The sequence below is a fragment of the Hetaerina americana genome, unplaced genomic scaffold, assembly GCF_022747635.1.
Source record: "Hetaerina americana unplaced genomic scaffold, ioHetAmer1.1.p SCAF_3, whole genome shotgun sequence".
NCBI classification, from domain to species: Eukaryota; Metazoa; Arthropoda; class Insecta; order Odonata; family Calopterygidae; genus Hetaerina; species Hetaerina americana.
The window spans coordinates 104,550,353-104,577,788 of record NW_027286874.1 but is presented as its reverse complement, the minus strand read 5'-3'; the positions used below and the strand labels follow the sequence as shown (position 1 = coordinate 104,577,788).

Sequence of the window (27,436 nt, the reverse complement as noted above, 5' to 3'; positions counted from 1 at the left end):
TATTCTATGAAATTTTCAAGAGTTAGCGGCATTCTGCGGTGGAAAATCTTTAAGATCTGACTTCCAAACACCCCTGGATGTTGAATTAAGTTACTTTTGGCGTGGCAACTTGGGAAACCCCATCTAGCCACTGCCCACCAAATTGCTCGGGGAGGTTAGATGATCCACCGTTTTCAGTCATACAGACCTGTTTGATGTAGACGTAACTGAAAGATGAGACCAAATAGATACAGAAGTAGCCACGGCAAAGAGTTGAGCGCGTGTAAATAAACCTTTGTTGCCGCATGAGACATCTCCGTGGTCATCCCCTCTTCCCAGTCAACACGGTCACTCATCCCAATCATTCCGCTCTCCTCCAATCTGTCCTCGCGCACAGCACTCACGCCACCATCTTTCCGAGACGGGCATTCCGGTGGTGGAAACCCGCACATGTAAAACTTGTGGGTGTAAAGGCGACACGGGAGGAAATTTGAAAGCGAAAATGAAAATTTAGGCGAAATATGAGCATTGTTATAGGACCATGCAGGTACGTTAGGAAGCGAAGTACGCAAATAATTTCCCGGCATTCCCTTTACACCCACGGGAGAGCAGAAAATTGCCCCCGGGCGCGCAAGCCGGCCAATTGCCCCGGACCACTCCATTATGCTAATGTACTCGAGCACGGGAAGGCAAAATAAAGTAATGGACAATGAAGAAAATAAAAGCGTGCACTTCATTGTAGACAGAGCGAGTAAAACGGAATATTTCCGAGAAACAAAACCGTCATTTTTATTGTCCCGACAAAAGCGTTTGCATGTGGATGCCTCACCGAAAAGGGCCTTCTCGCGCGCGCACAACCTTGCCGTTTCCTGCAAAAACGTCCTCCCACTCCATTCCGCCGCTCCGTCCTTTTTTTTCTTCTTTTCATCTCCTCGATATCGCATGCGCGTTTCCTGGGGCGGATTCCCGCTATCGCTTCGCTCGGAACACGTCGCCCCAGAGGGGGAAGGAGATCGATCTGCACCTAAAAGGGCTCACTGCTTCAGTCCACAAAAAGGGCTTAGTCAAGATTTTTCCCTTTGGTATTGTTTTTCTTCATTTTTCACCCTTTTTGTTTGTGTTGAGTTGTTCATTTCAAGTCGGGCATTGATTTGTCATGACGCACGATTGGCTTTTGTTCCCATCCGTCCACTCCCCTCCTGGATCACCACCATTCCCCCTTCCTCCCCCTCCCACCCTACGGTGACAATCTTGACCGCTTTGCCCCCTCCTGACCCTTCCTCCCATTGCACTTTTGACTCCCAGCCAGCCACTCAACTCTCCCATATCTCCTCCAGTATTCCGTGTGCTGTGCCGCGATTGCACGCTCGCCGACCGTCGCGGGAACCGTGTGGGAGGGCGGAAAAATAGCCTTTGGCGGACGCGGCACGGGATCTCTCGGGAAGAGAGGGCCGCTTTTGCGGGCGGATCCCACCTCACTCACGTCCTCTTCCTTTCGGAAACCTGACGTCCCTTTCAGCCTCATCCGGGGTTATGCTGCCAACGTGTTCCACTTCCGGATCCATTTGTCTTTGGGCTAATTTAAAGTTCATGTTCAAGGGGAGAATGAACGTGTAAAATGATACCATGCCTTTTCTATCGTATATACCATGCCATATTATTTTATCATACACAAGTATGTATTGTATTTATATATATATATATATATATATATATATATATATATATATATATAAAAATAAGGAGGATGAGGAAAAATAATTCAGTGGGGCCGGATAATATCTCAATTGACATTCTAAAACTGGGTGATACCGCAATAGCTTTGTACCTGAGTCATCTATTCAAAGTAACTTTAAATAATGATGCCTTGCCCAATGATTGGAAAAAAGCAAATATTACACCAATTTTCAAGAAAGGGGATAAAACAATAGCCAACAATTATAGACCGGTAAGCATAACCTCCGTTGTTTGCAAAATAATGGAAAAAAGAATCGCTGACTACATTCGGGAATGGTGGGCAAGAGATAGATGGCTATTCAAACACCAATATGGGTTTAGAACGGGACACTCGTGTGAAACGCAGCTTTTGGGATTAAGTCAATACATCGGCGACGCAATAGATGAAGGAAAGGAAGTGGATGCAGTAATTGTTGATTTTTCGGCAGCTTTTGACCGAGTGCCTCACGATAAATTATTGTTAAAGTTGGATTCGTTACCATTGGACTTGAGGGTAAAACAATGGATAAAAAATTTTCTCAGAGGCAGAACTCAAAAAGTAAAATTAGGGGATACATTTTCAAATGAGGCGAGCGTATTAGCAGGAGTTCCACAAGGTAGTGTTCTAGGGCCATTACTCTTCCTAATTTACGTAAACGATCTACCAAACAATTTACATTCCCAAATAAGACTCTTTGCTGATGACTGCATTATATACAGACGGATAGAACATGTAAATGACCACGTAATATTACAAAATGACATCGATCGCCTTGGTGACTGGGTAACAAATAATAATATGGGCATTAATATAAGTAAAAGTAAGCATATAAAATTTTCAAATAAAAAGAATGCAGAAAAGGAAATTTACACCCTCTTTGGAGAAAGAATCCCATGTACTAGTCAATGCAAATATTTAGGCATTTATTTAACTAGGGATCTTGGGTGGGGAGTCCAAGTAGACAATTTGACACGGAAGGCATTTAAAGTATTGCATTGGGTGATGAGAAATTTAAAAGGAAGTAGCGTAGCCACAAAAGAAAAAGCATATAATGCACTGGTTATCCCTATCCTAGAATACTCCTCCATAGTATGGGATCCATATGAGGTGGGGCATATTAAAAAGATAGAAAAAGTTCAAAGAAAGGCAGCAAGATATGTACTCGGAAGGTATAAAAGAACAGATAGTGTCACAGAAATGTTAGATATACTGAAATGGGAGAGTTTGAAAAATAGAAGAAAAAGGAGTAGGTTAGGCGCGATGTATAGAATTGTTAAAAAGGACGAAGCGTAGGAAAATTTATGGAAAGGGATAGAAAAGCCTAACTTTAAGGGAAAAAACGACCATAGCCTCAAAATAAAAATAAGGACTCAAAAAACAAATAAGAAAAAATACTCTTTTTTAAATAGAACCATAATTGATTGGAACCAGCTGCCTGGAGGTTTGCTTGAGCCCTTTCCATCCAATTTTAGAAGTTTTAAGTTGAAATGTAAAGCAGCCACTGGGTAATAAACTTCATTGTAGTCATGAAAATATTGTTTGTATGTGATGTGGACGGCATATTGCATGTGATGTGGAAGTTTGTTTGTATGTGATGTGGAAGTGTCATTATGTAAAAATATTTTATCTCTTCTGTTTTTATGTGTTCGTATGTAATTTTCGTTGTAGAGTTATCTTTGACCTAACCTGACCGTTGCCACCAGGAAATTTGCCTAATTGCAACGAAGTGTAAATAAATAAAATAAAATTTTCGTTGTAGAGAAGGTTAGTTAGATGCTGTTTTCATTTGTATCTGCATTTTCCACCAAAAGTCCATTCCAGTTCCATTTGTAATCATTTGGTATTATGTGCAAATTCATGATAAGTCATCATAATATTATTATGTATTCAGATTCAATTGAAATTGGGTTATTTTTATATTCCAGTAGAATTCTAAAGTACCTTGTTTATTGTCAATTACTGAATAGAGGTATTTATTTAATAATGATCTCATCTATCGCGAGAAATGTTCTTCCGAAAGATTACTTTTAGACTAAAGAACAGCGGCATTCATTTTCCGTGGCCAAATTTGCTCTTTGAGTTGTTTTGAAAGCATATTGTAGACATTGAAATTTATTTGATAGTTGCTGCTACTTACTCCAATCTTTCCGGTGAGAAGGAGCAAAATGGGAAGCGTAGTACTTATTCTCATTGATATCTCCAAGACGGTCTCGCATAGTGATACACTCGTTTTTTCCCTTCTTTGACGGCGATTTCAATCCTCTAAAGTGGACTTTAATTGATATGAATATTCTTCAAAATGGTGTCCTCCTATGGAAGCATTATAAATACACTAAATCAATGCAATCGGGCGTGAAATATTTCCGTTCAAATCATTGTTTTATTAAATTAATTCACTAATTGACATGACTATTAATGCGCTATATGATTTACTTAGATGAATAATCGCATGGTGCTAGTTTTCCTGATTCTCACCTAGTTTATTTCAAGAATCCTGAATCTGTATAATTGAAAATATCCCAAATGCAATTCCACTAAGGTTCAAAATTATGTTCCTATCTTTCAAAAAAACTCTGTTCGACTTCCCGATATTCACCGGCTCATATCATTCTGTACGCAGATTTGAATAGACATACTGCAAAGACACGGACACGCTTCATAAACACGTGAAATCCCAAACCAAGATAAGTTGTTTTGAGAAAAAGAAAAACTTTTAGGGAATTATGAACAAGTTTTAGGCTGAAAATTACAAAGCAAAAACACTTTAAAATGTTGGATATGCATCCAGTCACTTTCATCTTCCAAAAAGGAACAGTGTTATAGATAACAGAACAGCATATTAATGTAAGACAGTTAGGAAGGGGTTTAGGGAACTTACTCATGAAACTTGTTCGGTGTGACGCGTTTAGCTGGCATTTTAACCAGCACTGTACTATTTGCATACACGTATTTAATGTGATGTCCAACGAACTTTTCAAATCTTATGTGGCATCGTCTGACGTTTAACTAATGGTGATACCTATTCTCCGAAACGAAGGTGAGACCTACGATATGTAAATAAGTAGACCGTAATACGGCAAAGCGTATGCTTCAATAAGGGTTCGTAACTGGTGATCGTCACGAATGAAAGAGACAAGCCAAATCAAATATTAGGAGGTTAAATAATAAATAAACGTATGTTCCGCACGTTGTAAAATATAAATTGTTTTCTCAATGTGCCCCTGTGAGGAGAAATGTGAGATGAATAGATCTTTGCAGCCCAAATAGATGCTTCACTTAGATTGATCGTTGAATCAACCATTTGAATCAACCCACTTCATCTATAGAGCTCAATTACCATATTAAGAATACTTTAAGCACATGTGTGGTGTATTAAACATACGAAAGGACTCATTTTTTTGCTTTCCTATGTTTTTTATGACAAAGAAACGCCTTCTTCAAGTCCTCTCGGATGTTAGACTGAATCGAATGTCCGAATTGCAATTCACTCGCAATATCCGACGAAGGCGAAATTTAAAAAAATACACAAAGACCGTGAGCACGTCAAAATCGATGAAATTTTATCCGCTCCGCAAATCCTTTTCACGAGCACGGCGCTGTCAGAGAATAATCGTGCGCCGGAGTTTCCAAATACTTAATTGAACGCAATTCACCGTGGTTGCTTAATGAACGAGCAGCAAAGATAGCATCGAAGACATAGTGATGATTTGGTAGTCTAAATGCACGGATTTCTGCCCCATTCACGTGGAATTCGGAGGTCAGTAATTGTAAAAGGCACCTGTCCGCGGAATAACTGCGTGTGTTGAGTGGAAGTTGTTTGTTCGCGTGGTCTCTTCCGCTTCGACGTACGAAAAATCATGCTTTTCACGCCCGTGGGCATAAACGTGCACGTGAGAAATGGTGTGGAGGAATGTCACCTGGAAGAACGTTTACCGGCGAAAGTTTGTTCTCTCTACTCGCAATTGTGCGAGCAGAGGAAAAATAGGAAGGGGGAAAAACAAGCGTATCCATCATGTCTGCCTGCTTCATGCATAAAGTGTGGACTGAAAAGGGCCTGCAGAGTGAATGGTAGTCTAATGGATTGAGCACTAATGCATTATCTGTTTTGCTTACTTGGGCGTTTTAGATGGGTGGCAATGCACTTGTCTCGGAGAAAGGGTAAACGGACGCATGCGAATCGTGTTTAAAGCTACTTTTCTGTGTTTGGATTGTGAACACCGTCGTTTGCTGAAATTCCCTCGCTCCCTCTAGTTTTTATACCTTTCTGCACGTGGTCAGCGTATTTGCATACGTGAGGTGGGTGAACAGGGAATCCTCAATTGTGCGTACTTCCCTGCTGACGCTTTCAGGAAAACATACGTGCGCAGTCACAAAAGGCCTGGTTCAAACCTGAATTAACCGTCAACCTAATGGCTAGACTTAATTTTTAAATACGTTTAAAACATTTTCTCGCATTGATATTTGAGAGCAAAACAAATTGGATACAGTCTCCTAAAGTAATCCTTTGTAACATGTAAATGTATTGTATCGCGTACTCTTGGAACAATTGAAGTCCTTATTGTCCAATTTGAAGCCATTTTATTACATTGAAGTTGATTAAGTTACATAGAATATAGGTTTTGGTTGATTTATGCTATTTAAACTGATTTGATAAAAATAAATTTAAGTCAGGTAATTTTAATTTAAACTCCAAACGCGTCTTTGATTTCTAATCAATAACTATTGTAATCGAAATTTTAATAATGTCCGTCTTATTCTTTTGACGTTCGTCTATTTTTGAACAATAAATAAATATTATAACTTTTAGCCTCTTTGTTTTTTTCTCAACGCTTAAACAATGACTACTTCATTATTTTTTCATTAATATAGCACGCAAAAAATTCAATTACAGAGATATTCCAGGCCTCATTTAGATGCTTCTTTATTTTATTCGATCACAAGTGCAATTCCTAGCAGAGTCAACGCTTTTAATGTAATGAAAGCACCGCCAGTGAATATTAGGTCGATCGATATGCCTGCGATAATCGATCATGCATATATTTTCATCTCCGTAAGCAATACCCCGGACTATTAATTTCTTCTTCCTTTGGAAAAGCACATTTACCGAATCAAAAGTCAACATTGAGCTAAAACCGTTTTGGATCAACACATTAGAACTGGGACTGGTGATCTCTGTTATGACTTACTTAATGGAACCAAGTTTTATCGCTTTTAATTTATTGCATAAAATGTATCAAGAAATATTGATTGTAATTCTACTTTACTTTCGTAAATCATTCTTCAGAAATAAATTTCGGTAATGGGCGTCTTTTTTATGGGACCACACAATTGTAAACCAAGAATTAAATGGCAAAAAAATACAACGAGCTAAAAAATAAACTAGAGGAGCGAACTAATTGTACAAGAGAAAAAGATGGTGAAAAGAGCAGTGAGAAGAAATGGAGAATTTTAGATGGGCCCGAAATGAGTCGTCTCTCAGAAAGAAAAGTAAAGAAACCGTCAGGATTAAACAAAGGGGACTCCATTTACGCTATTAGATGAGCGATGGGTGAAAACATTAATTGAAGAAGAAAAGGTTCCGAAAAAATGATAAGGATAAATAATGGGAATTAAATGTTAAAAATGATAGGACAGTGAATTTGAATTTAAGATGGGAACTTGAATGAGGGCTAGAAACAACATAAACGGATTTGGAATCGGAGATGGCTGTGGGAATAGATGACATCCCTGCGGAACTGCTATGGAATTTAAGGAAAAAGGGAAGGAAGAGTATTTTTGAGCTCCTTCCCGGAATTTATGAGGTAAACATTTACCCAAAAGACTTTGATTAATATTGATTACACCCTTTTGTGTGGAAGAGCGGCAGTATGTGAGCACAAATAACTTTGACGTCAAACGGGGTGAGGGTGTGTGTATTGCTTTGGATAATCAAAAAGTATTGGAAAGAGAAAAAAATAATGCCGAGGAGAAGATCAGTTTTGGTCTCAAAAGAAGAGTGGGACAAAACGATTGAGCACATTACAATATTATAAAGCCATATCATTACAGTTTCAAAAATGTACTTAAAACTTAGACATATGCATAGAATACCACTGTCTCCCATGCTGTAAAGTGTATTAAACGTTTTTTAATTCAGTCACATTCCGGCGATGAGGATCCTCCACCAACAAGAGTCACCATTTTCAAAATCTCTCTTCCCTCTCGTTCCCTCGCAGATGTCCTGACAGTGGGCTGGCGGGCAGGATGACGCCTCCGGAGGCCGAGTACGCGCGGAGGGCGCAATCATCCCTGCCTCACCACCTGCACCCCATTCCGGTGGGGAGGCCGCCCCCGCCGGCGGAATACGCCACCGGTTCCACCTCCGGCAGCCTCCACCTTCACCATCACCACCCGCTCCACCAGCACCCCTCGGCCCCGCCGCCGCCGCCCGCACCCGCGCCAACCTCCAACCCGTCGCCGCGCGCCACGTCACCACTGCCCGCGCAAGGCGCCGCCAAGGGCGGGAACAACGGCGATCCGTACATGAGGAGGGACCTCGGCTACCACCACCACTACAGGCTCACGCCGCCCTACGTCCACCACCACCACACGCACCAAGCGAGCCAGCACCACGGCGGAGGGCACCATGGTGGCCATCACCTACACCCCATCTCCCACCACCCCCTCCACGCCAATCCCTCCCCGCACCACTCTGCGGCCCCGCACCCCTCGCCGTCCTACGGCCGGGTGCTCCCATCTCGGCCCGTCAGCGGTCACCACACCCTTCCGCACCACCCCCACGCCCCATCGGCGCCTTCTCCCACCCCCTCCCCCTCCGGCAGCTCCCCTTCCGGTCACCACACGCTCCATCACCCCATCCCGCAACACCACCACCCCCCTCCGCCCCCGCTACACTACCAAAGCCACCACACCTTGCCCCACCACCCCTTGGCCACCCTTCACCACCACGCCCCTCCCCACCTCCACGGCCCGCACCACGTGGGCCGCCTCGAGGACTTCCCCCAGGTCCCCACCCGCCTCCTGCCCTCCCACCACCACGCCATCCTCGCCTCCTCTCGGTACGAGCCCCCGGGGTCGTCGGGGCCTCCACCACCCCCGGCGCCTACGCCTCCGCCGCCGCCTCCCGCCCCGCCCCCAACTCCCCCTCCAGCCCCCGCTCCTCCACCATCGCCTGCCCCAACGGGCGCCGGCCCCCCGCCCCCCGGCTATCACCTCTCCCGCCCCGCCGCGGGCGGCCGCCACTGCCCCGAGGCCCCCCTGCTCGCCTCTTCTTCCTCCTCCTCCGCCGCCTCCTCCACCAACTCCTCCAACTCCTCCTCATCCTCCTCCTCCTCGTCCCTCTGCAACGCCATGGCCCTCGGGGCCCTCGCCTCGCCCTCGCCGGCCGCCGTCGCCGCGGCCTCGTCCACCTGCTGCTCCTGCGGATGCGGCGTCTGCCTGGCGGCGTGCTGCTCCGTGCGCGACTTCGACGCCAGGGCCTCGGGGCCCGCGCCGCCGCCGCCCGCTCCCTCGGGGGGCTCGGCCCGCCGGACGCCTCCGACGCGTCTGCCTTCGACGCCCCCGCCGCGCCTCTTGCCCCCCTCCTCGTCTTCGTCGGTGTCCTCCGGCGCGTCCACGGCGTCCTCGACTACCGCGCCCGACGAGTACGTGGCCCACCTCTCGGCCACTCCGCCCCCACTGCCGCAGCAGGCGGCCGGCGGAGGCAACAACCCCCCGCCGTCCGCACCATCCTCTTCGGCCTCCCGCTCCGGAGGCGGCAGCAGCGACGTCATCGAGAACCCTATGTGCGAGGTTTCCGGGGGCCGGGGGCGGGAGAAGAGGTACACCGGAGAGCGGGGCGAGGGGCGATCCGGGGCGCAGAGCGCCTCCCCCGCCCCCTCCGTCGCGTCCGCTTCCGCAGCCTCAGTCACCGGCAGCATCCACTGGTGAGTTCTCGCCGATTGCCCATGCTGTTTCTCTCGGCCTTCACCCTTTGAGGCAGTGGTGGACGAGTAGGTCACGCTTCCCTCATTATCTCACAATTCTTTCCTTTATAAATGTATTTTTCTGAAAATGAGTATTTAAAAAATAACAAAATCTGGATAAATCAGTATTTTGAAGGGTATTCCCTCTTCTTCTTAGGAAGTCATGATCGCGATCATATAAATGTATTCCAAATCATTTTGTCCTTGTGAATTTTGTAGTTCATAGTTTCCTGACCAAAAAAAATAAATTATTTTACTGAAAAAAATTTTAATATGACAAAATAAATTCTAACAAACCGAACGGTATTAAGGTTAACCCTGTGAAATTTATCCATGATGGAAAGGAAACAAACTATGCAAATTTCACTTGAATAGAGATTTATTCACGACCCGGGTTTCAAACACTTAATGTCATCTTCAGGTGACTATACAGAGTTACATATCCTATATATATGACAAGCAATGGGGGGGGTAGGGGTTTAGGAGCGGAGGAGAAGGGAAGAGGGAGGGGAGAGAGGGGGGGAGGGAAAAGAGTGTAGAGGGAGGTTTGAGAGAGAGAGGGGTGTTTGGGTTGGGTAAGGAGAGAGAAGGAGGAAAAATAGGGGGGGGGGAAGAAAGGGGGGGAGGGAGGGTTCTGGTAGAGGATGGGAGGGGGGAGGTCCACGAGCCGAAAATTCCGCAGTATCCTGTGCGTCATAGTCGGTCACTGGTGTCGTTGGCTGGGCGTTGACCGGTTGGGCTTTGCTGGCTTTTAGGTAACGTCCTCATTACCTGGCTTGGTTTCCAAGGAACCAAGCCAGGTAATGAGGTTTTCCAAGTGAAATTTGCATAGTTTGTTTCCTTTCCAAAATAAATTCTAATGTCAATGAAATATAGTATATGTACAAAAGATCTCATCGGATATTTCAACTACAAAGGTCATTTTTCAGCATGGATATGCTTGCGGAAATGTAACCAATGTAATGTGGCTATGAATGCTTTTCCAATGTAATTAACGAACCAAGTGGACCTTGTATTTAGTAGGGAAATGAATAGCGATCGCTAATGAACGCTTAACATGCCCGTGTATTTCATGTAATTCTAAGAACCTTTTGGTTGCATGTGATGCTGCTAGATTGTCTCTCATCAGGCCAATTGCGTAAATCTTCATCGTTAAGCGATTACTCAATTCCTGGTATTTGCCACGTTCTGTCGGCATGTGATTCAGCTCTGTCAAATTCATTGCATTGATCCGTACCCTGCTATAGTATAAACTTTTAATTTTAAATTTCCCTAAATTGTCATTCCGTGAAATTGTCGTAATGACAAATTGATAATTCCAAATATTGGTCTCATTTCCCAAACCGAAGCAGAGGTTTTTTTTAAAAGCAGAGGTTTTTTTTATCTCTGGAATGCCTTCTCCATTATAATGGTTTCTGCTGAAAGTGCTTTTTTTATACGTATTCAAACATATTTCATGCTGCTGTCGAATTTCCGGCATTCTTTTACGGGGTCGTTTGAGGAATGATAAATGTCAACTTGGAACGATCCATGGTTATCCGCCTCGTAGTACATTTGAAAATTATATTAGAAGCTTATCCATCCGTATCTAAATCTGATTCACGAGTGAAATCAAAACGTGATGAACAAGAAGGTCAATTACGTATGTTTGGTGCACTTTTGGGTCAAAATGTTGAAACGCCCCATGAACTGTCACGTGTCAAACGACTCCGCTGGAGCCCTAGGGACTTCTTCTTGGAGATGTCCTGTTGTCACTCCTCTCGCCGTATTGTGTGCGATGCATTGTGTCGCAGCTGACTAAACTTGGCCGATCAAATATGCTTTGAACATCGCCTTTGTGTCTCTTGTGTGAGAACGACCGAAAGGTCCAGAGGTCAGCCCACGACAACACGCGATGGCCCCACAATAATTGGAGTAGCCATGGGGCTTCAATCAGCGCCACGTCCACTCATGATTGCCTTGCCGCCCCACAATCTCCGGCGCAGTCCGCTCATGCAATGCGCTCACGAGACTTTATCCGCTTAAATTGTTAAGGAGGGAATTAGCACGGCTCTGACGGATCATCCCCTCCGTCATAACCATATCGTTTTAAGGGTCAACAATCTCTCTCCTCCCTCGGTTGGGATATTTTATGACATTTGGGGTAGCTGCTCGTAAGGCGTAGCGAATGAAACCGGATACTGAAGCACACTGCCACCAGGATTCGATCACGTCATTGCGGTTAGATTGAAACACAGTACCTGTGCCTACAAATTACGAGCTCAAAGGCCGATCTATGTTTAATGAAATGGGCTCCAAATGACATAAAAATAAATTGTACTATCATTTGATACACATTTAATCCAAGTGTTTTTATTAAATTTACTTGTTAGATTTGAGGAAAATTGCAAATACCACGTCCCGCCACATGAGTTCACTTCATTGGAAGATAGTACAAAGAGTTACACTCGGGAAACATACTAGCCTGTTGCCTGAGCCTGTTGGGGGACAAGATATTCTGGCCCACGTATTTCTGATTTGTTTGCTCAAACTAAATAATTTTCAATTCAGCTGTAAAATTTTTGCAATCGTATGTACCAGGGTAGGCTGAAAAGTAATGCACACATACTTGAAGAGCGCGAACAAAAACAAATAGCAAGATCGGGCAAAAAGTACTACATTAAAGTACGTTAAGTTTCAAAATCATAGACTCATTTTTCAACATAGTCACCGTTAAGGCTAACACGTTTCTCCCAACGTGTAACAAGTTTTTTTGATTCCGACACTGAAAAACTCTTCCGACTTTTCTCGAATCTTGGACTTGACGGCTGCCTTCACCTCATCGTCCGAGGTGTAATGATTACCCTTGAGGTGTCTCTTGAGTTGAGGAAAAAATAAAAATCGCAAGTGGAAGTGGAGTGGAGTGAAATCGGTTCAAATTTCAGCTTTCGCAGAGCCTGTCCAGTTTCGCGCGAGGTGTGTGGACGAGCGTTGTCATGTTGCAAGATTATTGGCGCCAGGCTGACTTTAAGGCGACAAACTCGACGTCGGAGGTATTTTAGAGTCTATATATACTGAGAAAAATTTACCGCTGCCTCTCGTTCCAGAAAATCGGTCACATAAACTTTGTGAGCATCCCAAAACACAGTCAAAAAAGTTTTTTGCGGATGGTTACAATCTTTTGAACTTTTTCGCCTTAGGAGAAGACAGGTGTCGATATTCAGCGCTTTGTATTTTCTCTTCCGGGTCGTAATGGTGGACCCATGACTCTTCCTCCGTCAAAATGTTCAAAAGAAAGTCGTCTTCTTCGTCGCGGTAGCGCTGCAAAAGTTGCAAGAGTAAACATATCAACAATATCGTCACCATTAACAACCTTTAAACGTCAATGAACTGTACACAATGAATGTAGGAGTCACTTTTTCATCAGTTAAAAATTTGATAACGGAACGCCGTTTAACTCGCCTTGACATAGCACTAGAACACGTATCCATACTTCCGCTTCTCAAAATACACTGGAAGAATGCAACGAACACAATCCTGCGCATGCTTGTTGAGGGGGAGTGTTACTTCCACATGCCACCAGAAGTGCTTCTGAAGGTCATTTTTTTTGTGGCCTACAAGTATGTGTGCATCAGTTTTCAGCCTACCCTCGTATGTATAGACACATACATATGTATGTGTATTTGTATATATGTGTGTAAAAATATAATTATATATATATATATGTGTGTGTATATATATACATATATACCTGTATATACACATACACACACACATTGAAACACTAAAATCCGCCATATGGCCTGCAAATATTTATTCACATGGATTAGGAAAAACGATAGGAATACAAAAGGCAAACATAGGAGAGGTGGGGAAGGCAGAATCGAGCAGATCACAGAATATTTCCTTGACTGGGACTTGAACCACGGAATTTCCTATCCATCTATATATACATTTAAATAAATTTATATATATAAGGGTGAATTCCTGGAAAGTACGGGTGAGAGATACGAGTCTGGGGTCTCGGCTAATCGAAATAGGGATGTGTAGTCAAGATATTTCAGCGTCCCTTCCTAAGGTGAAGATAACTCTGCTAATACCTAACTAACTCGGCTTGCACCCGGAAGCAGGATGAACTAGAGTACTGCCGTAAACTTTCGTCATCCCCGATCATATTACCTACCTTCGTCTTCAGAGGGGCGAGCCACGACAAAGGCATCCTCAGACCACGTCGGATTCTAGGAAAACAAATACTGGTTTCGGAACGTGACTGGAATGGTCATATATTACGGCGTTTTTACGGGCTATATAGCCTTGAGAAGAAACTGACCGAGAGTTGTGCGTGCGCCCCCAAGACTCCTACGCATTCATCTCTGCAGAGCCATCACGAGAGAATGCGGTAGGGGATGTAATGCCACCAACCATTGGTAATTAGAGCGACAGGTACATACTGCATTTCAATAAAATTGTATATATGATCAGTTTGAAATTTCATTCGTGGTATTAGGTTCACAAATAGTGCGTTGCCATAATAATTCCTTCTCTCTATCGGTTCGGCACTTCTCCATCCACTTAAAATGCCGTTCTTTTACTCTCGCCTAAAAATTCATGCGGAGCCTAAGTTATTCCTCTTTAGTCAGCTGTGGCCTAATATGATTAATAATTATCTAAAATGTATAGTTGTGCATGGACTCTTCATCATTCCAGTGGCTCCTAACCAATGCTATTAATAATATTGTGACGCTTCGTTTAAAAATTACTTCAAGAAATGAACAGCGTTTTTATCTGTGCTGCTTGATTCCAAAATTAGATCCTCCTTGGCATTGTCCAACAAATAATGCTTGACAAAATTCAATGTCCCACCAATGTGTATTATCATCGCTCTTTTACATGTCATTTCGAATATTTTACCACCATTTGTTTGAAAAATCAAAGTTTCTTTGCTGCTGCGCCAATCTGTTCTCCTGTTGTTAATAAAATGTGTGTTTATTTTCCCATAAATCCATCACTCCATCTTCCTACAGATATAACCATAGAGCCATTTAGTGACGTCTAATGGTCCGCACGTAAACGTTTTTATTTCAAATGCACATGCACGGCGAGGTGTAACGAGCCGAACCGGTGTAAAAAACCCTGATGAGAACCCATAGTTTTTTATGTCTCTTAGTATTTGTAGCGTTTTTCTCTCGGTCATAGACGTTGAAATAACTCTTTTTCATTAAATACGAACTTAAAATGTATTTATTGGTATCAATTTAAATGTGATGCGTAATAAAGCTAGTGAACACTTGAGAGAAATTATGGTTGAACTGCCTTAACAGATAACCATAACTCATTTCATACAAATTAACTGAGAAGCCAGTTCGATTTTATTTTCACAAGTAACCTCATGCCATTACCATCATCTTCTAATAAAGATTGTTCCTTGAAGCTGCAGCCCTAACCTCCGCCTGAAGTTATTCTTTTCGGTTCCTCCGAGGAATTGAGAATCCTTCCACCCAATAACCCTACTCATATATGAACGTAGAATATTCTTGGTCGCCGTCTTGGTTTCTAGTCAGTACTTTTCCCTTGAATATTTTTTCAATAGAATAGCTGTGTTTTGTGTCGTGATCTATAACTTTCAAGTTTTTAATATTCAATAAAAATGGTTGCGTAGGGAATTCTGCGTTCCATATTTGATTGCTTACATCAGCAAAGCATATTCGTGCACAAAATGCAGTATTTAAATGTTCCACTTGGTCAAATGGTCATACGGACAATGGTTAAAAATTGTTTCCAGTTATATCAATTTTTAAGTAAAACGCATATTTGCGTATACGAGACCCCACCTACGAACACATCTAAAGAAACAGGTACTCGAAAAGTCCCGGAGTTGATTGGAGACCGAATTCCTGAAACCAAACACTTTTCAAAACGTAAGCAAAGCAATAAGTTTTAATTCGCGCCGCGAGCGATAGGTTGGCGAGTGGCAGGAGCGGCGGAGGCCGGTGGGGAAACGAAAGGAGGTGGGCGATCCCACTGACTTGGTGTTGGGCCGTTGGCGTCGAGGATGTGAAGTTATCGCCGGATGTGCTCATCCGCGTAGAATTTGCTCGCTCCAGTTCCGCTATTGGCACTCTCCGTCTCACATCTTTCCCCCCCCCCCACCCCCCCACCACCCTGATATCCACTACACTCGAATAAACACTCCTTTCGCACCCCGCCCACGTACCCCTGTCTCTCACCCTCTCCCTCATTCCCTCTCCCCTCACCCGTCAGCACTTTTATCCGCATGGGCGTTTATTGAATTGTGCTCGTGCATCGGGCCGAGCGGCGCCCAGAGACTCATCCCGAGCGAAGACTGGACAACGACCCTGTCGCACTCGAGTCTCCGTAAACATCCTCGAGCTGGCTGAGGGGCGGCTGCTATCCCGGGAGCGATTCCTCCCCTCCACCGGAGTGTGCTTGACTGATAAAACATTTTACCTGAGCAGGAGATATGTAAAATTCAACGTAAGTGGATGAATTACTAATTTTTCCACCGGAATAATTTAACGGTGCACTGTTTATGAAACTTTATATCAGGATATTGTTAAGGACGGTTAAGAATACACAACTCAAGTCATTATTTCAGGGATCATTGTTGCTGCAGATTTTCATCATTAAGAAGCAGTTTCATGCCATGCGATAAAGGTTTCACGAGAGCCATCAAATTTTTCTTCGTTCAATTAGCATTTGTTTGGAGGACTAATTATGAAAAAAATATCTCGACTGGTGTTTTTGTGACACAGATTTTTGTTTTGGTAAAAGCTCAGCTTAGCCTTGTAGAAATTCATTGTGACTGCATTTTTTTTCCTTTAAAAACGAAAATTGCATCGCGAATTTTTGGAAATTCTACGCTTCGCAGTTTAAATGATTTAAGCCATGATGTTTGGATGGGAATGGAAAGAGAGTTTCGGTGGAGATGACGAGTGTTGAGTGGAGTGTTACGGGCTGGTCGGCGTAAGATGAAAATCCTAGAACTGATGATAGTGTTATCTTTCGAGTGGAAACACGCATATATGACTAATGGAAGCTTGTCTCCTTCCACTTCACTCTCCTTCAGGTCCCAGACTTCAAATACGCACTGGTGGACAAAACAAAAAAAAAGCCCTTTCTCTTCGTCCTCTTCGCATCACCGTCCAAATTACAGTAACCCCCTCCCCTCTCTTCTCCCACATATCCCTCAATGCCTTCCCCCCACACCCACGATTTATGACGTTATTAGGCTATGAGAATACAGAGCATTATCAATCACCTGAGGGCAATACAAAGCAGTTAAACAAAGTATTGAAATATCCTTTTTTAAATTTATAATCTGCATGAATGCTACTTAAATACACTAATGGATTTAATTAATATCTCCGTTATTATATGTCATATTCATCAAAAGGCAATATTCGCAAAATTTTATCCAGCATTCCAAGTTCCCAGGTATCAAACGGCTACCTTACGCTGATAACTCTCTAAGGGCGTGCTTTTTAATTATATTTTTAATTAATTACTCGTCCCAAATTCTTTATTATCTCCACTCATGGGAATGATTCGAATTTGGATGTGATTCGCAGTGATCCATGCGGACGTTGGTCGAATGAATTTCATCGGGCGGTCGAATACCCGAATCTTTGATCCTTCCCCAACCTCCCCACTCCCATTCACATTCCCCTGGTCTCTCCCCTCCTCCCTCACCGCAGTGGGGCTCTCCTCCCATTCCCATTCCGAGAGAGATCTTTCTACCTATTGAGTGCTGGCGGTATTTTTGGCGCGATGAAATCTGCCAGGATTTCTTCCTCTCTTCCATTCAATTACCGCGTGATTATCGTTCCTTTTGAATCACAAAAGCCGTTAGCGATGGCGGCGCCGTAAGCGCCCCAGTAAAAACACATCCTTATGGAAAACCGCGCCCATATTTGCTTCTGATGCTTTCTCTCTCTTTGACGAGGGCGGGGGAAAGCGAGTTCAACAAAATATTTCGAATCACCCTCCATTATGTGCCCTTGTTCCCTTTATCATGCGCCCGTGGAGCTGAGGTAGACGAGAATAGGGTAAAATATTTTCTTGCAAGTTAATGCATATATATATATATATATATATATATATATATATATATATATATATATATATATATATATATATACATATATATACATATATATATATGTGTGTGTGTGTTTTTGTGTGACTATATATAAATATCCATTACTATTCTTTGGAACTCGATCACAAAATCTGCTTCAATTATTGGATGAATTACTTTAGATTGAATCCGTTCATGGCATGTAAGGGAATTGTCATTTTTTTCAATACATTTCGCCTTTTCATTCTTCTTTGATTCATCTTTGGCATTCTCACTCCACTTATGCTTCCCCTTTAGGAGTTAGGGTGGTAGAATATACTCCGTAGTCTCAATCTCGCCCCTAAATGAAGACAATCATCCACCTATGCTGTGCCATCTAACATGGCATTCGGACAAAATTCTAAATCCATTTGTTACACTATGGATTTCCATTCTTTCTTGGCACAATATTTCCAGTGCTCCTATTATTCGTGCATCTAATCCGTAGAAAAGTACTCCCAATGTACAAGTTTTATGGAGCCGATTTATTATGGCTAAAGCTATAGCAGTAGTAGCAAGTATCATGAATAAGAGTTAATTTTTTCGAGGTTATATTTAATTTTAAAAGTTTCAAATACTTTCAAGGAAAATTCCATCACAGAATTTGTTATCTCGTAGCGAATACAGAATGCATTCACCAATCGCTTAAATTCCAATGTAAAAAGTTTACTACAAAATATTATTTTCCGCTCTATGACATCAGCGAAAGATGAGGAAGGAGAAGAAGAAGACGAGGCTTTCTTCTGGGAGTGTCAACAGTGCTTTTTAATGGCGTTCGGTACATGGACGATTGATGGTTCAATAAAATAGAGAGAGCAATTACCTTGGGACCCCTGTCGGAAAAAAATTAGGGAAGAGGGAAATATAGACTGTTGCTCTTGTAAACCTAGAGGAAAGTTTGAAGGCATACTCATAAATTTACTGATTTTCCAAAAGTGGTACTAAAAGCCCGATGACTCAATCAGCATCTTAGGCAGAATGGAGAAATCCCTCAAGTGTTAAATGCATGCGGATCGATTAACTCCTTCTGGGAATTAGAAAGGTCCGATTCTTTGTCCGGGTCACACAACGTTATACGGCGATCCTTATGCGGTATCGCAAACAAGTGAGATACACCGGAAGAAGACACGTCTCATTTTGTTCATAGAGTGCATGTGGAGTCCTAATTATATCGATGGCAAATACGTACAGTGCTCTTGAGGATAAGTGAAAATCATCATGTAGACAATTTATCATCGGATAATACTTGGGACACTTCTCAACGATTTAGTCAATTTTTAGTCGACAGATGCAGGAATAATTGAATCACGCATGAGGATTGTTCATTAGAAGAAATATTAACAGACTCGCCACAAGGGGAGTTTCACTATGGACTGCTAAAACCAAGACAGAAAGAATGTCGATAGCGGTTTAAGCGAATAAGTAAGGATAAATATCTTCACACGTGGGCTCCCGATGCCCTTATTGTGTGTGTGTGTTTGTGTTTTTTTCACTTTGGTCGCGGTGCCCTCTGGATCGCGGCCCGTTTCGATAATAACGTGTAATACGCGCCCATCCCCGCAGCGGGTGAATGGAGCGAAAATTTCGTGCGGTTAGTGCCGGGGATTGCGGAGGGAGGATGCCTGTAATTGGCGCTCTCGTGGACGGAAAACACTCCGTGCTCCCTTGTTCCTCCCTTCCCGTTCTTTTGTGCAGCGGTGGGTTTGGTTTTAATTCGAACACGATGTAGGAGGGGAGGGTAAGGGGGGAGAAGGGGGGGGGGGGGTTGGGAGAGTGTATGAACTCTGAATGCATTCCACACGCCTTGTTGGTGGAGGTTATATCCATTTGCGAATTATTTCCTGAATGTGGATGCAAATAAATTTCGTCGAAGAAAGGAAAGAAATAGAGATACGGAGAGAGGTAACGGAGGAGTTGGTGACCACCCTCTTTGTCGCCCACTATCCCAAATTCCAGCCCCTCTTATTCTCGTGGTTCATCCTCCGCCGCCCTCTTCAATTCTTCTCCCTCCCTCCCCCCCCAATCCCTCCTATGTCCGCAAAATGATGTCCCGGAGATCCTCTCTTTCCCCATTTCGGAGGGGTGTGCCCTCTCGTGGACGCAACCACAACTCGCGTTTAATTAATCATCGCCCAATTAAGGTCAAATTAATGCCAGAAAGAGATTTCCTTGCAAACGAGCGGGGAAAAGCCGCGCAACGCTTTGTTTTCCTCCTTCCACATATCCTTTTCATTCTCTGCTTCATTCATGCGTCATTCACTCGGTATGGGCTATAATATTCAGCTAATTAACGTGGGATGCAGGAAGAAAAAAGACTAATCTCATTTGTCTTCGTATGAGTGTTCTTTGGATAACGGTCGGAAGAATTCGATTCGCGTGCATTGGAGGAAAAAAGTGGCGCATCTTTTTCCATTATTCAGTTCTCTTAGTCCCCCGGAATTTCGTCGCACAGCTGGGAACCACGTCCAATTATAGTATGGTTCCTGAAACTGAATTCATCTTTACTTGAATACGTTTTTAGGGATGGGTAATTTTTGCGTGGATGATGAGATCACTGAAAAGGTAAGTCAGGAGCTGAATTGAAAATGCTATCACATGAAATCTGTAACTGCGATAAGATCTACTTGGTTTCATTTCGAGCGTGGATGTAATTCATTTTTTTTTCTAATCTCTGTTATGTTCTCATCTAAGTTTTTTGTTGTTTCTTTCCTTGTTTCAAATCTGTTTGCATACTGTTCACTTGTTACTTTCACTCAGTTCCCTGATATTTTCTGCAAAATTATATTACTAATTAGGATTTCTGGATATGAGATTGTTGTTCATTGGCTGGTTCGCTACAAAAGTGCTATTCGTGGAAGTGTATCGTTGGCGCAAAATCAGCCGGTGAACATTTAGTGGTCTTTTGGACCTGCGTTACATAATGAATTCTGCAGCATCCTATTTACCTCTTCTCGCGCAAACATGAATCATTTCCGTTTTACCTTATTGTTTATGAAACGCCAGGCATATTGTGTATTTTCTCTCCCTTCCCGTTTTTCCCAGGCTCCGAATACGATTTTCAATGAAGCATTGCCGGTTTATTATTTTGATGTGAATACACAATGCACGTTTTAAGATTTAAATTTAGAACCTTCGGAAAAACTAAACTTCGAGGCTGATTTTGCTATGCTAGTTTAATTTCACCTAGTTTGTCAGTCTATTCCAATGAGAAAATGTGGTTACAACATTTCCATGCTGTATCTGGCTTATGTTTTCAATGGAAATGAGTTGTTTATTTATTTTAAAACATCATTCACATGCAAAAGTAGCGCCAATTTACAGGGAAAAATATAGCATTATATTATTGTATATTATTGCTTCATGATTTTCCATCTTGAAAGAAAAATTTCAGGCTTATTCAACCTTTAAATGAGTGTTTGCACGATCCAATTAATTGTTCCGGTTGATTTTAGGATATATTTACGAACAAACATACCATGTGTAAACACGAAGACTTGCGCAGTCGCATAATTAAATTTCCAAAAAAAAATCCTAATTCCCAGTCCTAATTCCCTGAGAGCGCTCTCACCAACATTGGTTGCATAAGTCTACCACGCGTGCGTATTCACGCATATGCATTTTGTGGTAGATAACTAATACAGCTTGGCGCTTAATTTTTAATTCCTGATCATTGGCTTGCTAATCTCTTACGGATTGATTTTTAATATTTTGAAGAGTTCAATCACTGGTTTAGAATGTACGGAACACTGCAGCTCCTACACTACTCAAATGGAATTCTAGATATGTATTTAGAATAGTCTAGACAGAGGATTTTTCTGTGGTAGAACTCTGTGGAGTATGATCCGGTGGAAACGAGGGTCAAAATATTTCAAAAGCCCAAAAAATAAAATAAGTTTAACAAGCCAATTGCGGAAGGAGTCACCAACCACTGGAGGCGATGTAAACAACGTTAAATGCATGATGGTCAGTAACTATAAAACAAAATAAGCGGACAATGGGCAATCTCAATCTCACAGCCATAAAATTGCGAGAAAAATTGCCCGCACAGAAGCATTATGCTATTTGGTAGGATATGTCGCTCATGTTATACACAATATCGCTCATCTATCCAAAATTTGAATACTCATGTGTTTCCGTATTGGACCGCATAATGAATTGATTCGTGTAAACACGCCGTAACAATAACGTGCATGTTTATGTGACCTCAATAGATATTCTGCTGTCGACTTCATCTTCAGTCTCTTTTTGTCACATTATTCTAACATCAGCTTTGATGTAGTAATCTTTTGAAATTATACGTTAAAAAAACAATTCATTTATAAAGGAAGAGCATTCTATAATCAGACAACACTTGGTGTTTTTATATTATTGGGACCGAATTAAATTAATTCTCATTTACATCTACTCTCAGCGGGTTACATTCACCGTAAACTCAGGTATCCCCAAAGCTTAATAATAATCCCCAATGATGAGATTTGTTCTACCCTCAGTGACTGAACTACAACCGTTCCTCCCAGCTCGACATAATGGAATTGTCCTGCTTCACAATTGTATGAGTGAATTGTCTAAATTATTGCTTTCATTTTTATCGGGAGGAAGCCAGAGAAATACTACATGAATGATACAAAGAAATGTTAATATGCCGGTTTTGATCGTTTTGAGTGAATGAGCGAATGTAGAATCACTAAACAAATGCATATATATATATATATATATATATATATATATATAGATATATATATATATATATATATATATATATATATATATATATATACACAGGTATACTGTGTTTGTGCGTGTATCTTCGAAACATAGCGCTCTTCGGCGACGACACAAATGCATATAAAAATATTTGTCAAGAGATTTAAACACAGAAACACACCAAAGAAAGGGCGCTGACATATGTAGTTGACGTTGACACATATGTTTTGACGTTTCAACAGCACGTTGGTCATTATCAGAATCTGATTCCGAATGAGGTCTGACCTGAAGAAGACCTCAGAAAAGGTCGAAATCTCAAACTTTCTAAAATGTGAGTGCCCTTACATGTTATCTACATAATTTTTGCGTCCCATTGTGCCGTTCAAATGTTATATTGCTCTCGTGAGTGCTTCTATATCATCTATATGCGTGTGTGCATATACGAACAAAATGACAAATTGAAGGAAAGGTAAATTTCCGCGCCTGGTATTATTTTACAATACACAGTATTTAATTCCTTTTGCTTATAATATTTTGCATTTTTGATTCAATGTTCTATAAATATCCCAACAATTATATTTACTTCTTGATTAAATGCTCAACTTAGTCAAAGTGTCCATTTGGCATCTTTTAGCGTGTACCATTTTCGCTCTTAACGGTGATGCAACTGTACAATTAATTTTTACGAAATAATTTTCAAGTAATGTCTCGATTTCGAGGCATCCTTCCTCCTTAGAAGCCATGTTTTAGCCTGAAGCACTTAATCACGCCTCTCTTCGTATTAAATTGCATCTTGAAATTTCCCCGGGTTAACAGATATTGACCCAAATCGAGGAAGTGCCATTAGCATTCACGCGGAGTCGCTCCCTCGATATCAATTTCGTCCGCAGGAGGCGGCCATTTTGGTGCCGGAGCATAAATGGATACCACCTAATTACCACCTCTATGTATTCGCTGTTCCTCAGAGAACGAAATTAACTGACATAAAAAGCTTCTTGTATGCGGCGTTGTATTTTCTCCGTCCGTCCTCGCATCGCAAGCAGAACACCGCAAGGACAGTAATTCACTCGCCGCTAACATTCAACGATATAATTATTCCGTCGCCGGAAATGCGCCCTCCAAAGTACCCCCAGGGCGGCTTCCCGTACACTCCTGGATGTAATTTATTCGGAACTTTGAAGCCATTATTTCGCCTGAGAATAAGGGACGCTTTCAAATGTATAAGGTTTCAAGGATCAAGTTTCTCTGAATAAATGGAATGCGAAAACTACCCTGTCGCCCCATTTCTTCGCATATGAGTCTAACTTGTTCCATCGGCATATTTTTCGGGTTGGAATGAAACCATAATTCGGTTCCAAAAAAAAAACCCTCACCAATTCGTTTGCGTTTCTGATCCATTTTCTCTTGCAGCATCCCTCACGGGCAGGCCACTGACATGCGGATATGGAGCCATTACTGCTGCATTTTGACTTCTTACGTGTCCTGAGGAACGGACCACCAATTCACCACGAAAGGTGTCTCGAGAGAAATAATAGCGAAATATTTCTATAAATGGGGATTTGTTTTTACTATTTCATAGTCAACCGTTTAATGTAGATTTTGAATGGGCACAAACTTAGCATCCAGACATCATGCAAATAAACCACGCATGAAGGGCAAAACCTGGCACCCCACACTACAGTAAGGCCGTCTTTAATTTCTCATGCATCCATTCTGCCTCCATTCCGACCAAAATTTTTATTCTTCCCCAACCTAACTCGTGTGCCTAAAATTTTCCTTTATATCAGTTTTTTCAACATTCCATGCCCAATCAAAGTTCTCGGCATCCACCTTTCATACCTCTTTTTGATTTCGCCCAGCAATCTTTTCTCCTCCCCCTCTCACCGTGCCTACTACTTCGCTTGTTTTTATTCCAATCCATTTTATTTATCCCCTTCCTTTTCCACACTCGTATCACAAAATCTTACTATTTACATCTATAATCTTGCGTCCAGGAACATGTTTCTAGGCCGTACAAAACCACTCTCCGTACAAAATTTTCACTAGTCTCGGCTTAATATCCTTCCTCGACACCTTTTCCATCAGCACCCATTGTCCTCCTTGTACAAGCTCTCTTGAAAGGTAAATTTTCTCACTTTCTCTAGTTTTTGCTCTCCAATTTCAACGCTTGACTTACTCCTCCTTCCGATGGTAAAACTCACAACGTTTGTTTTCATTGCATTGATATTCATCCCATTCCTATTTCACTGACTTCCTAAGGCAATTAGCAATGATTTGCACTTATTCTATGCCCATCAGTTACACTCTTGCATTCTGCATTCGTACATTCATTAAATATTAGTTATACTCGTACATTTGAAGAGAGTTTTGGCAGCATGCACTAAGGTAATTGCTCTTCTGTTTAAAACAGCACCATAATGCTGTCAATAAAACGAATTCCCTGAAAATAGCTTATTAGATATTACTTCAGGCATCGTATGTATAGTATCGAATGGCATTTATCAATACTTGACCCCTAATAATAAGTAAATAATAAATAATATCGATACCACTGCATTGAAATACCGTTATGCAAAACAATTATATTTGGAGAAAGTTTAGTTCAAACGCATTAAAAGTTTGTGACTTGGCAAAAACATGCAGTGGAAATGTTTTAATGAGTTCCTAATAAGTTATCGGAAAACAATATTTCCACTTTCAAACCATTCATAAATAAAAATGGCCTTCAAGTGTTTTCAACGAAAACCTCATTCAATTCAAAATTCTTTACCCCTCAATAATTGAAACTGCTAACGCATAAATTCTGCATAAAATGTAGGCTATGTAATAAGGAGAGGATTTCGTACGGATGACTTTTGTCCCAGCTTCGATATATTTTCGCGTTGTTTTCGGTGGTATTTATTTAATACCCGGAGCTCACGTGATTTATGAGTTATCTGTAAACATACACTCAGTAAACAAATATTTCTATACTTGAATGGGATTTTACCCTAATTGATTTCTCTTCAAAAATCGATCAATACATTATTTACGCTACTACAAAGAGATGTTGTTACTCTCGAAGCGCCACGAAATGTTTATCTAGTATATCACACGCCGGATAGAGGAAACCGTAGAACGAAAATTTGATTTTGCGCATCTCTTTTCAGAAACCTCCGTTTCCAAATAAAAATTATTTATTCCCAGCTTCCTCGCTGTATTTGTATGCAAAATGCATGCGGAGCCACATTTATTATATACACATACGTACATACTAGAAAACAAAAAGCATTTCATTTAGCATTCCAGCTCCTCGCAACTGAACAATTCTGCATACTATGTATGCATTATATATACATATATATGCATACACTGTTTATGTGCGCATATATATCATCAGAATTTCAATCCTAGGATTGCAGCCGACCATTCTACTCTATTTAATGTCAATTCTCTCAATCCTTGATACCTTCTTTGTTTTATGTCCTTCTTTATTTTGTCCTATGCACATGTGTCTTGGTCTTCCTCGTGTAATCTTCCCTTCTATTTTTCCTTATATTATATTCCTAATTAATCCAATGTGCCTCAATGTGTGTCCAATCCATTTATTTCTTCTTTGCCGTAGATTTCTTCATTTGGTCCTATCCCCTTCTGCTGATCTAATTGCTTCCTCGTTCCTTACTTTGTTTGTCCATTTAATCACCAGCATTGTCCTCCAGCACCATGTTCCAAATCCTACTATTCTTCGCTGGTCCACTTTTCCAATGTTCCATGTGTCGGAACCATAGAGCGCCATGCTCCACACGAAAGTCTTGACGAATCGCTTCCTTCTTTCCAGTCTTGCGGTCTTTGACCATAGTAATTGCCTCTTCTTCATGAATGTGTTCTTAGCTTGGGTTATTCTTCGCTTGATGCCGGTCGAAATTCTTCAATCCCATGTTATGCTGCTGCCCAGGTACATGAAGGATTCCAATTGATCTAGTTTAAGCTTTCGAATGGTGATATCTGCATTCAACTTCTCTCTTCCACACACAGGGATTTTAGTTTTCTTCTTGTTGATGTTCATATTATATTCCCCCAGTATTCGATCCATAGCACTTAGAGTTTCTGGCAGGTCCTCTCACGTTGCCGCAACTACTGCGATGTCTGCAATCTGCAAACCGGATCATGTAGATTTCCTCTCCATTTACCTTGTTTCCCTTGATACCCAATTCTGGTGTTTCTGTTATTTCCTCTTCCAGGTATACGTTGAATAGTGCAGGCGAGAGGTTGCATCTTTGTCTTACTCGTACTGACTCAATAGTCTTCGAAATAGCACCCTTGTGCGTCCTCCCATCACTGCCATTGGGTATTCCACACCTCCTGGAAGGCGGCGCCCGGAGACCCGCAAAGCCCCCTCGTCACGACCTGTTGTAACGCTTCCACCGAGCCATGTTAACGTTCTTCCAGTACGGATTTGAGGTGGGGGAAGAGGAAGATGTTCGGTGGTGTATTGTCCAAGAAATTGTCTCACTTGCATGGTGGAGAAGCTCTTGTTGGATCCGCGTGCGATATTCCTTTAATTCGTCCGAGAGTATTCGCGGTACAAACTTTTCTTACACCTTTCTCATGCCCGTGTTTTCGGTCACAAGCCGATGCTCATCACTTTTAGGCATGCCAAGTTCATCAGAAACAATGCGAACACTTAACCTACGACCCCAGTAGAACAAATCCTGCACTCTTGCAAGATTTTCGTCAATTTTTGAGGTTGAAAGGCGTTATAAACGTTCTGTGTCTTAAACATTTTCTCTACCCTCCCAAAACAACCGTTACCGCGCAAAAACACCCAATCTACCCATGGCGTTATCATTATAAGCTTCCTTGAGCATTTCATGAGTATCTTTCTTAGTTTTATATAGTTCCACGCAAAATTTGATGGCGTAGCGCTGAATAAATAACCGGTTCAAGACGGAGTTAAAATAGTTTACGTTATAAAGG

The 27,436-nt window shown here is 41.9% G+C and overlaps 1 protein-coding gene across 1 annotated transcript in view; it reads left to right on the top strand.

The window, feature by feature from the left end:
* Positions 1–26,875, top strand: part of LOC139690491 (uncharacterized) — a 423,344-nt gene extending 396,469 nt beyond the window's left edge. Inside the window, exons 2-4 of the mRNA XM_071587948.1 lie at positions 7,912–8,955; positions 9,172–9,621; positions 26,701–26,875. Coding sequence (XP_071444049.1) covers positions 7,940–8,955; positions 9,172–9,621; positions 26,701–26,875 — 1,641 coding nt within the window. The 5' untranslated portion in view covers positions 7,912–7,939. The remainder of the gene's footprint in view (positions 1–7,911; positions 8,956–9,171; positions 9,622–26,700) is intronic.
* The last annotated feature ends 561 nt before the right edge of the window (positions 26,876–27,436 follow it).